This window comes from Moschus berezovskii, chromosome 19 (genome assembly GCF_049115385.1).
Source record: "Moschus berezovskii isolate FMDL1 chromosome 19, NW_MosBer_1.0, whole genome shotgun sequence".
Lineage (NCBI taxonomy): Eukaryota > Metazoa > Chordata > Mammalia > Artiodactyla > Moschidae > Moschus > Moschus berezovskii.
Window position 1 is genome coordinate 60,322,991 of NC_142478.1, and position 13,123 is coordinate 60,336,113.

General features: G+C 46.8%; 1 protein-coding gene, 1 non-coding gene and 1 pseudogene across 3 annotated transcripts in view; 2 read left to right on the forward strand and 1 right to left on the reverse strand.

The window, feature by feature from the left end:
* The window catches only part of LOC148774887 (large ribosomal subunit protein eL38 pseudogene), a 36,127-nt pseudogene extending 23,674 nt beyond the window's left edge, over positions 1-12,453 (forward strand). The window contains exon 3 of the transcript XR_016035351.1: positions 12,318-12,453. The product of XR_016035351.1 is annotated as a large ribosomal subunit protein eL38 pseudogene (transcript). The remainder of the gene's footprint in view (positions 1-12,317) is intronic.
* The window catches only part of VSIG10 (V-set and immunoglobulin domain containing 10), a 53,779-nt gene that overhangs the window by 7,233 nt on the left and 33,423 nt on the right, over positions 1-13,123 (forward strand). The window contains exons 2-3 of the mRNA XM_088827859.1: positions 3,881-4,557; positions 12,318-12,675. Of these exons, the coding sequence (XP_088683985.1) occupies positions 3,881-4,557; positions 12,318-12,675 (1,035 nt within the window). The remainder of the gene's footprint in view (positions 1-3,880; positions 4,558-12,317; positions 12,676-13,123) is intronic.
* Positions 10,429-10,500, reverse strand: TRNAK-UUU (transfer RNA lysine (anticodon UUU)). The gene has a single exon. It is a non-coding gene; the product is annotated as a tRNA-Lys (tRNA).

Genomic DNA, 13,123 nt, shown 5'->3' on the forward strand with positions numbered 1-13,123 from the left:
CCCAATCCCTCCCAGCATCAGACTCTTTTCCATTGAGTCAACTCGTCACATGAGGTGGCCAAAGTATTGGAGTTTCAGCTTTAGCATCAGTCCTTCCAATGAACACCCAGGATTGATCTCCTATAGAATGGACTGGTTGGATCTCCTTGCAATCCAAGGGACTCTCAAGAGTCTTCTCCAGCACCACAATTCAAAAGCATCAATTCTTCGGCGATCAGCTTTCTTCACAGTCCAACTCTCACATCCACACATGACCACTGGAAAAACCATAGCCTTGACTAGACGGACCTTGGTTGGCAAAGTAATGTCTCTGCTTTTTAATATGCTATCTAGGTTGGTCATAACTTTCCTTCCAAGGAGTAAGCATCTTTTAATTTCATGGCTGCAATCAGCATCTGCAGTGATTTTGGAGCCCCCAAAAATAAAGTCTGACACTGTTTCCACTGTTTTTCCATCTATTTCCCATGAAGTGATGGGACCAGATGCCATGATCTTCGTTTTCTGAATGTTGAGCTTTAAGCCAAACTTTTCACTCTCCTCTTTCACTTTCATCAAGAGGCCTTTGAGTTCCTCTTCACTTGGCAAGAGGAGTAGTGGGGCAGAAATAATAGGTGGCTGGATGGCTTCAAAGACCCAGGATGCTTCAAAGACTCTGGAGTCAGGCAGGAGCCCCAGCACAGTCCTCCCACCAAGACTGATCAAGATGACACTGCCTCAGATATGTGTTCAAATCCAGATTCCCCCTTTAACCTGAGATGTAAATTGGTTTCTCTGAGCCATCTGTCAACTGGAAATTTTAATGCCAACCTCTTAGGGTTGTGCTAAAGATTCAATGAATGGACACAAAGCACCTAGCATAGAGAGAGTTTTTTCAATTCTTAGGAGGTGAAAATGAAAGAAAACAAAAGTAGCCATGCATAGCAGCCTGAGCTAAGAGGTGTTTGAGCCTCATGTTTAATATCCAATTGTGGGATTTAAAAGTCCTGACAGGTTCTGACAGCGTACATCTCAAATAGAAACCCTAAAGCGATGCTTTAAAGACTGAATCCCTCACTTTATTTTCGTGACAGTCTCATGCTGTAAACATTGACCATGGGGCTTCCCAGGTGGTTCAGTGGCAAAGATGCATTGCAGGAGATGCAGGTTTGATCCATGGGTCAGGAATATCCCCAGAGGAGGAAGTGGCAACCCACTCCAGTATTCTTGCCTAGAGAATCTCATGGACAGAGGAGCCTGGGGGGCTACAGTTCATAGGGTCACAAAGAGTCAGACACAACTGAGCACGTATGCAAATACAAGAAACATTGACTCTAAGGTACAGGTAGTGAAACTAGGGCTTTGAAAGACTCCTTTCTTGCTAGAGACCCCATAGTGAACCCCCAACTCACCCCCAACATCACTGTTCTAGGTAGGGCATTTTCTACTGTCCAGAGTGGCCTGGAACACAACCGGATGTTAGGGCAGGGTGTTTCCTAACAGGTCCTCTCTCAGAGTCAGTCACAGCCTTGCTCAAACCAGAGAGCGTGAGTGTTACCTGCATCAGCTCTGTCTCAGCTCTGAGTGGTCTGGAGGCTTCCTTTGAGCCTTGCTTAGGGGAATGCCCATGTCTGTTGGCCTGGTGACACCCAAAACATCCAGAGTGTAAAGAAACAATGATTGCCTGCCGTTCCAGTTCTGCAAGGATCAAGCCATTAGCCACTATAGTGGCCCATGACAGGGCACCCTCCAGGAAATTCAGGATGGGGAAAAAAGCAGGAAACATTCTGTGCAGCCCCTTAAATAGTTAAGATGCCTATCTAGGGACTTCCCTGGTGGTCCAGTGGTTAAGAATCCGCCTTGCAATGCAGGGGATGTGGGTTCGATCCCTGATCAGGGAACTAAGATCCCACATGCTGTGAAACCACTAAGCCCTCATGCCACAAGTACTGAGCCTAGGTGCTTGAGCCCTTGTGCCACAACTAGAGAGTCTGTGCACCCCAAGGAAAGATTCCGCGTGACACAACTAAGACCCCAAGCAGCCAAAACAAATTTTTAAGATGCATAGCGAAGGAAAATTTTCAAATGACCCCAAATTCTTGCATCTTTTCATACGTAGAAAAACATTAAAATCGTTAATTTGATAGGTCTGTTCTTCATTTTTCCAAGCAAGAAAGTTCATATATAACCTGGCTCATCCCTTACCTCTTCAAGTGGTTTCTCAGTGCTATTTGAGAGACTGTCTCTCTGGTTGCGATCCTCTGTAAGGTTTTGGCATACAACTTAACTCACAACTTTCACATTGTGCATCTTTCTTTCAAGTCAACAAGACGCTGTTTAAGTGACAAGATTGGAACTTGCTTCGGCAGGAATTGGAGTCAGACAGACATGGGTTCCAGTCCTGGCTTTACGGCCAACTGGCTTCAGGCCCTGGAGCTTAACCTCCTAGCTGTACTTTCTCACTGGAAAATGGGACTGAATGATTTTTAGGTCCAAAGGTTGGAGGGAGGGACCAGTGAGATTAAGTTTCTAAAACTGCTTTAGAAAAAAGCCCCAGCTATGCAAATGTGAGGTGCTATAATCACTGTTGTAAAACATTGTGTAGGAGGTTGATCCTTCTAGGACTGGAGAACTGGGTGTAGGAGCAGTGTGTTTGATTCAGCAAATATACCAGGAGGGCGTGCTCTGAGCAAGTTCCCTGTGAGACACCACTGCTGCTGCTGCTGCTGCTAAGTCGCTTTAGTCGTGTCCAACTCTGTGCGACCCCATAGACGGCAGCCCACCAGGCTCCCCCGTCCCTGGGATTCTCCAGGCAAGAACACTGGAGTGGGTTGCCACAGAAAATTCCAGACGCTCAGCTGAAAAACTTGCCCCTTATTGATTTTACTTGTATCTTGTTAACTTCAGGTGAGGATGTGAGATGTCTGTCAGAAAAGTTTGAGGAGATGTAATATCAAAACCAATGAACTCTCATTTGTTTATTTAACAAATATACATTGGGTGGTACCTGAGGTACCAGGCGCTAGGAATATAAGACCTGTGCATCCAGGATAGACTTTACTTTCCATCACCAAGTAAAAGATGAAAAACAAAAACAAAAGGAGGAGAGGAACGAGGAGAACTTTCAGGAGCTGGCTGAAGACATAAAATCATTGAACAAAAGCGGGGGGGGAGGGACTGTGCAACTTTATGTCTCAGTTCATGGGCAAAACACATTTTTATTGATTTCAAGAGGATTTCCTGATGGAAGAAGTATTTCAGTAAGGGGTCTTCCGGCAACAGAATGAATGGTTTTCTTAATAGCGCCGTTTTCTTTTTTTTCCCCCCAACATTTTACAATGAGGTGATGGGGAAATTTTCAAAGATAGAAAAGTAGAAAGAATGGGAACTCTTATATATTCACCTCCTAGAGTCCACAGTTAATATTTCACTATGTTAGCTGCAGGTTGTTGTTGTTTGGTTGTTTTTTAGAGTAAGTTTCAGTTAGGGCTGTTTCAAGGGTCATCTCTTCCTCAGGATGTCATAACCGCATTTTCCCTAGGACAGAGGATGGGTTGGGGGTGTGGCAGGAAGAGGGGGATTTTAGCTTGGGAATGCAGTTCTCTGGGAACCAGACTGGATGGGGGGTGGGGGAACTAGAAAAAACAAAAAAGCTCCCAGCACCCAGTTCCGCTGCCCTCGCGCTTACTGTGTGGTCTTTGCCAATTAGCCGGAGGACCAGAGTCTCGTGGCAGCTCTTGGCTGGAAGGTCTAAAGGATCATCTTTCTCCTGCTCCAGACCTGCCTTCCTTCTGCAAAGGGTAGAGAAAGGCAGTGATGGCGGCCCAGGAGTCCGCCCGGGGGCACAGGAAAACAATTGAGTATCCCTAGAACAGCTAAACCGAGGGGACCGTGAATTCTGCAGCTTGGCACCGGCCCCTCCGAGTCGAGACGGTCCTTCGAGTGCCGCAGCCCGGGCGCCCGGGAGGGAGCAGCCGGCGGGTCGAGGGGGGATGTCGTCCTGCGGCAGCTGCAGGGCTCTGCGCCGCCCACTTTCCCCGCGACTCCGGGCCGCGGTCCCGGGCGAGTGGGCTCGGGGAGGGACCAGCCTTGGCGCTCCGCCCCCGGCCTGCCCCGACCCGACTCGGCGCGCGCCCTTTGCATAAAGCCCTCCTCCTCGGCCAAGGTAGAGGAAGTTGGGCTCCCGCCTGCAAGGGAGGCGGAAGGGAACTCAGCTCCTGTTGTTTTCCGTCAGCTGGAGTGGGCGGCGGGCGCAGGGGGCGGGGTGCGCCCTCCCACCCGGGCCGGGCGCTCGGGAGAGGTAGTCGCGCTGGGAGCGCGGCGCGGCTCCTAGCCCCTGACATCGGGCTCACCCCAAGCATCCTTCCTGGGGGCTGCGGAAAGTGGAGCTACTCTGTCGTTCCGAGGACTTGGGAGGAGTACTGGGTACCCTTGGGGGGCGCACACCCAGCCAAGCCGGGGCTTGCGTTTCCCGAAGAGCCCCTGCCCGCCTCTGGGGCGAGATGGCCGCAGGCGTCCGGGCGTCCGAGTCCTGGGTTCTCGTCTGCTTCGGAGCGCTACTGGCCCGCTGGGTCGCCGCAGGTAAGGGGCGACGATCAGGAGGCAAAAGTTGATGCGAGGCAACGGTGGGGAGGGGAGAGCCGGGGACCGAATTCCCTTCGACTCGCTGGATCCAGTTGTGGCCGAGGCCTCGAAGTCGCCCTGGGAGGGTCTTGACTTTCCTGCTCGCAGCTCAGCTTTTGCAGGAAGGAATTTTACCGAGCGCTTGATAAAGGGCAAGACATCCCTACCCTCTTAGAGTGGGCAGCAAGCGAGGCTGCAAAGGGCCTGCGGAGGTGAAAATTGGGGAAACTGAAGATGGAAAAGTTGAAGAGGTGTAAAATGTTTATTTTTATTCTGTTTTTTTAAATGGCGTATGTAAATTCGCGGTTTGGTTTTACGTGCTGCGCTGGTTCTCAAACTCTAGGCTCCTTCAGTTTCCTCTCCTCCCTCTGCCCAAGGTTGAACTCTCCTTGCACCTGTAACCTGTGATTTCCCTACACACTCCCGCAAGCCTACCTGTGTGGACTATGGCAAAATTGTGCTTTTCTCCTTTACATAAAAGAAACGAAAAAACTTTAATTTTGAAATAATTTCAAACTTACAGGAAACTTCCCCTACACTTGACATTGCCTCTTACTCTTGATATGATTGGTGAAGAGTCTTAACTTGCTCCATCTGTGATCTGCCTTGGAGCAATAAAGAACAGAGGGTTGCTTACAAAAACATTTTGTTGTTCCTGTTGTCCTGTCGCTAAATCCTGTCTGACTCTTTTGCGACCCCATAGACTGTAACTTGCCATGCTGTTCTGTCCATGGGGTTCCCCAGGCAAGAATACTGGAATGGTTTGCCATTTCCTTCTCCAGGGGATCTCCCTGACCCAGGGATCAAACCCATGCCTTCTGTATTGGCTAGCAGGTTCTTTACTACTGAACCACCAGGGAAGCCCTTACAAAAACATACCGAATTTTTTAAAGGTTGAAAAAATATTTTTGAACTTAATTCACCAGCGAATGGTTGTCTTTTGCATGCAGGGTAGTGTGACAAGCAGTGAGAGGACCTGAGGTGAGGGAAAGGAGATGGAGTTTGCCAGAATACTTACAGAGTCCTATTTTCAGGGGTCACCCAGTCCAGTGTGGTCTGCTAATCTCTTGTAGGTGCCTAGAGGAATTGCCCCCTATGAGCTTCCTAGCAGCAAGTGCCAAAAGTTCCTAATTGTGAGGTTCTCACAAGTTTTTATTTTGCTTTGTTTTTAGCAATTATTTAAAAATAATAAAATTCCTCATAAGCTAGATTTCTAGTTTAGGTGGAAAAATCTGAGGATCTTGCCACGCAGGGCCTGCTTTCCCAAGTGGAACTGAGTTGTGGTCACCCGTTTCCATCTAGGATCAGTTCAGTTCAGTTCAGTCGCCCAGTCGTGTCCGACTCTCTGCGACCCCCTGAATCACAGCACGCCAGGCCTCCCTGTCCATCACCAACTCCTGGAGTTCACTCAAACTCATGTCCATAGAGTTGGCGATGCCATCCAGCCATCTCATTCTCTGTCGTCCCCTTCTCCTCCTGCCCCCAACCTTTCCCAGCATCAGAGTCTTTTCCAGTGAGTCAACTCGTCGCATGAGGTGGCCAAAGTATTGCAGTTTCAGCTTTAGCATCAGTCCCTCCAACGAACACCCAGGATTGATCTCCTTTAGAATGGACTGGTTGGATCTCCTAGCAGTCCAAGGGACTCTCAAGAGTCTTCTCCAGCACCACAGTTCTAGGTGACTTCAAATTTGTTCCCTCCTCCTGGCTGTAGTATTAATACTAATGCTTCCCCCTGGCCCACTGAAGTCATAGACATGACTGGGCTGGCACCTCCAGGCATATGGAGAGGTGGTCACTGTGCTTTGGGAGGGGAAGTAGATATGCCATCTCCAGTTGGCTGACCCTCAAAGTTAAAGGTGATTGTGTATTCCCTACTTCCCAACTGTCTGCAGTGTTTACTGTACTGTGAATATCAAGGGCCTGGGGACATCAGAAGCCTGGGTTGAAATCATCATTGTGGAATGAACTGGCTGTAGCTTTCCACACAGGGATGTTTCCTCCATTGCCATGCCCAATTATTTTGATGCCCAGGTCAAGTTCACCTTTGTGTACAGTGCCAGAGGGCTTTCCTTGCTTGATGGATTTTTGTTCTTTGTTTTTCAAGCTGGGAGTTGTTTTGGGGGAGAAAACCATCTTTTTCCTGTCACTTAACTCCAGACAATGTTCAAGGCCCTGCTGTCACCTCAGGTTGTGAACCTGGGGTCATTCTTGAAAAAAGAATAGGAAAAAAAAAATGACTGTTTGATATAGTCCCAACTCTGTAAATGTTAATATGATGGCAGCTTTGGCAAAGGGTTGTTTATATTGTTCCTTCCTTTGGTCCATATTCTTCTTTTTTTAATTGGATATAACTGTTAGTTTCTACAGTACAGCATTGTGAATCAGATATATATATATATATATATATATATATTTTCATATATCCCTTCCTCTTGAGCCTCCTTACCACCCCTACCATCCCACCGCTCCAGTCCATATTCTGAATTTAAGGTTGGGGGACTTTCAGGGGCCCTCTGGACACCTTATGGACCACTTCTAGTAACATAGAATGTCTCACTCTTCTGGTTGGGAGACCGAGTAAATTCCTATGACCTGGCACATCGAAGACCTGAATGACAGTCCCAGCTCTCCCAGTGACTTTTGTGGGAGCTTAAGTAAATCACTTAAGCTTTCTGAACTTAAGTTTTCTCAGCTGTAACATGCGGTTTAGGATGATCAAGTATGGAGCCAGTGCACCCTCAAGAACCACCCATTCCTTCTCCCTATCAGACTCACTAGTTGATGACTGTGTTCTTCCCTGCCGAGCCCTGACTCAGCCTGTCCTGAACTCAGCCCTCAGGACTGAGGGATCTCTAAGGTCACCTTCAGCGTCAGTGTTTAAAAAAGAATGGAGTGAGCAAAGCCAGGAGAAGTGAAATGCCTTAAAATGGTGTAGTTTGTGGTTATGTCATTCTGTTCCTTGGAGTAAAAGACAGTGTTAGCTCAAGTTCCAAGACTAAAGTTTCACCGGGGCTTTTTCAAGGCTTTTTTTATTCCTTTGCCAAGGAGCCTGGGAAGGGCAGGTCTTCAGGTCTCACAAACACATTGTTGCATCTATAATTCTCCAGTTTTTTTCTCCTCAGTGGGGATTGCCACTGAGAACTTGGGTTCCCAGGCCTAACTATTTAAAAATAATTCTCACTTGTTTTTTAAAGTGATTGTTTAGAAGCGTTTCTTGCTGTTTTGGAATCTCCAGCATTAGGTCACATTCTCTGCCTTCCAACAAGTGGTTAGATTTTATTTATATTTTTTCATTTTACCCTGGCTTCGGGGAATGGTGTAGACACAATGGGAGAGTGTGGGAACATCCTGTAGCTTCTGCTGTCTTGTGATTTTTCAGAGGTAGCCCCGTCCAACCAGATAAAAGGCCAAATACAGATAACGGTTACTCTTTGTTTTATAAAAGAGAATGAGTTCCAAAGGCAGGTAGCAATTAAGTTTTTTACAACAACCTAATTGAGATATAATTTACTTACATACTATATACTTTACCATTTTAACTCTACAATTCAGTGGTGTTTAGTATATTCATAAGATTGTGCAACCATCACCATTAGTTCCAGAACATTTTCATCACAACAAAAAGATGCCCTCTACTTAAGTATTAACAGTCTCTCCTGGGCTTCCCTGGTGGCTTAGTGGTAAAGAATCTGCCTGCCAGTGCAGGAGACATGGGTTTGGTCCATGATCCGAGAAAATCCTCCATACCACGGAGCAAGTAAGCCTGTGTACCACAACTACTGAGCCTGTGCAGTAGAGCCCAGGAACCACACCTACTGAAGCTTGTGCACCTAGGGCCCATACTCTGCAACAAGAGAAGCCACCACAACGAGAAGATCAAGCCCTGCAACTAGAGAGTAGCCTCTGCTCACCGCAACTAGAGAAGGCCCGAATGCAGCAATGAAGACCCAGCCAAAAATAAATAAAATTTTTAAAAAGTCACTCCCCACTACGTGCCCCTGCCCCTAGACAAGCCACTTCCCCAGCCCCAGACAACAGCTAATCCACTTTCTATCTCTGTAAATTTACCTATTTGGACATCTCTGTAGGTTTACCTATTTGGACATCTCATATAATTGAAATCACAAAATATGTTGTCTTTTATGACTGCCTTCTTTGGCTTAACACAGTGTTTTCAAGATTCATCCATGCTATAGCTTTTGGCCTTTTTTATGGCCAAATAATATTCCCGTTATATGGATATACCACATTTTATTCATTCGTCAGTTGATGGGCATTCAGGCTGTTACCACCTTTTGACCATTATGAATAATGTGAGCATGCATGTACAAGTTTTTGTGTGGACAAGTTTTCATCTCTCTTGGTTATACACCTAGGGGTAGAATTGCTAGGGTAGAGTCATATGGTAGCTTTACCTTGCGAGGAAATATCAAACTGTTTTCCAACGTAGCAGCACCATTTAAAAATCCAACTAACAATGTGTCAGTCAGTTCAGTTCAGTCGCTCAGTCATGTCCTACACTTTGCGACCCCATGAATCACAGCATGCCAGGCCTCCCTGTCCATCACCAACTCCCGGAGTTCACTCAAACTCATGTCCATCGAGTCAGTGATGCCATCCAGCCATCTCATTCTCTGTCATCCCCGTCTCCTGCCCCCAATCCCTCCCAGCATCAGACTCTTTTCCAGTGAGTCAGCTCGTCGCATGAGGTGGCCAAAGTATTGGAGTTTCAGCTTTAGCATCAGTCCTTCCAATGAACACCCAGGACTGATCTCCTTTAGAATGGACTGGTTGGATCTCCTTGCAGTCCAAGGGACTCTCAAGAGTCTTCTCCAGCACCACAGTTCAAAAGCATCAATTCTTCGGCGATCAGCTTTCTTCACAGTCCAACTCTCACATCCATACATGACCACGGGAAAAACCATAGCCTTGACTAGGCGGACCTTGGTTGGCAAAGTAATGTCTCTGCTTTTTAATATGCTATCTAGGTTGGTCATAACTTTCCTTCCAAGGAGTAAGCGTCTTTTAATTTCCTGGCTGCAATCAGCATCTGCAGTGATTTTGGAGCCCAAAAAAATAAAGTCTGACACTGTTTCCACTGTTTTTCCATCTATTTCCCATGAAGTGATGGGACTGGATGCCATGATCTTCGTTTTCTGAATGCTTGGGTTCCAGTTTCTCCACATCTTTGCCAACACTTGTTATTGTCTTTCATTTTAGCCATCCTAGCAAGTGTGAAGTGTTAGGTATCTTATTGTAGTTTTGATTTGCATTTTCCCTAATGACTAATGTTGAGCTTTTCATGTGCTTATTGGCCTTTTGTCTATCTTTTGGAGAAATGTCAATTTAAATCCTTTGCTCATTTTTAAATTGTCTTCTTATTGTTGAGCTTCGAGAGTTTTTATATATATATATTCCAAATACAAGTCTCTTCTCAGATGTGATTTGCAAATATTTTCTCTCAGCTTGTGGGTCTTCTTTGCACTTTATTTTTTTGTATCCAAAATGTGTTTATTGGGATGGTTTCCCATTCATCTTGTTTCAGGGAGCTTTTTAAAAAGTCTTTATTTATTTATTTATTGGCTGTGCTGGTGTGGGCTTTCTCTAGTTGCAGTGTGTAGGCTTCTTATTGTAGTGTCTTCTCTTGTGAAGCACGGGCTCTCGAGTGCCCGCAGGCTTAACCCAAAGTCACAAAGATAACATTCTTTTGGTTATTTTTCCTAAGTAATTTATAGTTTTCTAAGTATTTTATAGATCATATAGATCTATGGTCTATTTTGAGTTCCTTTTTTTTTTTTTGGCCTCTCTGCCTGGCTTGCAGAATCTTAGTTCCCCAACCAGGGATTGAACCCAGGCCACAGCAGTAAAAGTGCTGTGTCCTAACCACTGGACTGCCAGGGAACTCCCGATTTTGAGTTAATTTTTATATGTGATGTGAAGTAAGGGGTCCAACTTCATTCTTTTGTGTGTGGACAGCCAATTGTCCCAATACCACTGTTGAGGGCAGTTTGTTTTGTAATGAAATACCATCTTTCACAAAACCGCAGAATATTCACATACTTGGAAAACTTCCAGTGTGGTGGAAAAAGCGCTGAATGAAGCAAGAAATCTCAACTCTAGTCGCATACTGCTGCCTTCTCGTTGTAGGACGTCAGGCCAGCCCACTGCCCTTCTTTGCATCACAGTTTTCTCATCTCGTGAATGTGACAGCATGAGTAAGACTGGTTCTGCCCATTATTCCTGCGCCGTGACCTCTTTGTATATGGGGCTGATTGTGGAGGGGGCTGAAAAATTAGGACATTTCTCAGCAAAATGGGCTGTGTTCGCTTCTTGTTACCTGGTGGCAGTCTTAATGCCAAATCAGGACGGCAGAGCCTGGTTGGCTGTTGTCTATGGGGTCGCACAGAATCAGACACGACTGAAGCGACTTAGCAGCAGCAGCAGAGCATTTGTCAGTCTTGAATGAGCATCAGGGTCACCTGGAGGGCCTGTGAAAATACAGAGTGCTACCTCCCACCTCATCCCTGGGTTCTGATTTAGATGTTCTCGGTGGGACCTGATAATCTGAATTTCTGACAGTGCTGCTGCTGATCTGCACTTTTCATTCTGCCTGGAAACACCAGCTTCATCTCTACCTAGCTAGTTCTTGCCTGACCATCAGATCTCAGTGTGGCTTCCTAGAGGAAGCCTTCCCTGTCAAAAACCACAGCTAGACTTAAGAGCCCCTTCTCCAAGCTCCTATCATGCTGTTTATCACACTGCATCCCAGCTGCCAGTTTACTGTCTTTTTTTTTTGCCATGCTGCATGGCATATGGAATCCTAGTTACCCGACCAGGGATCGAACCCATTCCCCCTGCAGTGGAAGCATGGAGTTTTAACCACTGGACTGCCAGGGAAGTTCCTATTGCCTATTTTCTCCACTAGACTGAGATCCTGCAGGTCTCTATTTTGCCTGTCATTGGCTCCCCAGTGCCTAGCTCAGAGCATGCCCCAAAGTCCCCACTCAGAGACCATTCCTGCATGGAGCTGCTGAGTGGTGTTGCAGTGTACCTGAGATGGAGAGAGACAGAGAGCAGCAGGAAAGAGGAAACAAAGCCAGAGCCCTCTTCCTTCCATCCTTCCGGATTTCTAAGCAAGTAAAGCCACTCGGGTTCTGTATCAGTTATTTATTGCCACAATAATCTGTGTAACAAAGCATCACAAAATGGCCATGAATGCTTATTTCTGAAGGGCCTAGGGATATTGCCTGGGCTCACTCATGTGTCTGGGCATCAAGTGAGTGGCCAAAGGCTGATCTAGAATGGCCATAGCTGAGAGGATTGAGACAACTGAGGTCTTCACCATGGAGTTTTCATCCTCCACTGATACCTAGCCCAGGCACATCCTTCTCAAGCTGGTAGCAGAAGGTGAGAGTGAGCAAGCCCAATCACACCAGTGCTTTTTAAGCCTCTGCTTGCAACACATTTGTTAACACCCCAATGATCAGAGTAAGTCACATGGTGCTACCAGAGTCAAGAGTGGGAGGGCACTGTGGAGTGACATTGTGAAGGGCATAGACAGTGGAGGAGGGGCTTATTAGGACTGTTTGCAGTTGTGATCCACCACAAGTTCATTACTGTCAATTACTGACCAAGAATCCCAACAAGGTGGGGCTCTGTGTATTATTGCATCTCAAAAATACATGCCTGTTTTGTTTTGTTTTTAAATCTTAATGCAGGGAAACGGCAAGAAAAGGAGATTGTCTAGGATCAAGAAAGATAGTAACAGCCTGACCTTTCCTTGCACAGGATTGGAGGCTGTCATCATTGGAGAAATTCACGAGAACATCACCCTGCACTGTGGCAACATCTCAGGACCGAGGGGCCTCGTGACCTGGTGCCGCAATGACTCAGAGTCAGCCTTCCTCTTGTCCTCCAATTCCAGCCTCCCACCAGCCCAGTCGCGCTTCTCTCTAGTGAATGCCAGCTCCCTGCATATCGAGGCGCTGAACCTGCAGGATGAGGGGAACTACACCTGCTCTGAGGTCCTGAACAAGACTGAGACCCGGAGGTTCCAAGTGTGGCTACAGGTGGCCAGTAAGTGGTGGGTGGGGATTGCAACTGGTGGGGAGGTGCTCAGAGCTTTGGACCTGAGGAGGCCTTTGGAGTCAGTAGCCTGGGTTTCATTCTGGGCTCTCCCACATGCAAGTTGAGTGATCTCTCACATCTGTCATTTCCTCATCTGTATAATGGGGATAATAGGAATTCTTGCCTCATAGAATTGCTATGAGGAATAAATGCCAGTATATCTACGTATATACTCCAATGCTTTGGCCACTTGATGCGAAGAACTGACTCATTTGAGAAGACCCTGATGCTGGGAAAGATTGAAGGAGGGAGGAGAAGGGATGACAGAGGATGAGATGGTTGGATGGCATCACCAAGACAATGGACATGAGTTTGAGTAAACTCCAGCGGTTGGTGATGGACCGGGAGGCCTGGCGTGCTGCAGTCCATGGGGTCGCAAAGAGTCGGTCATGACTGA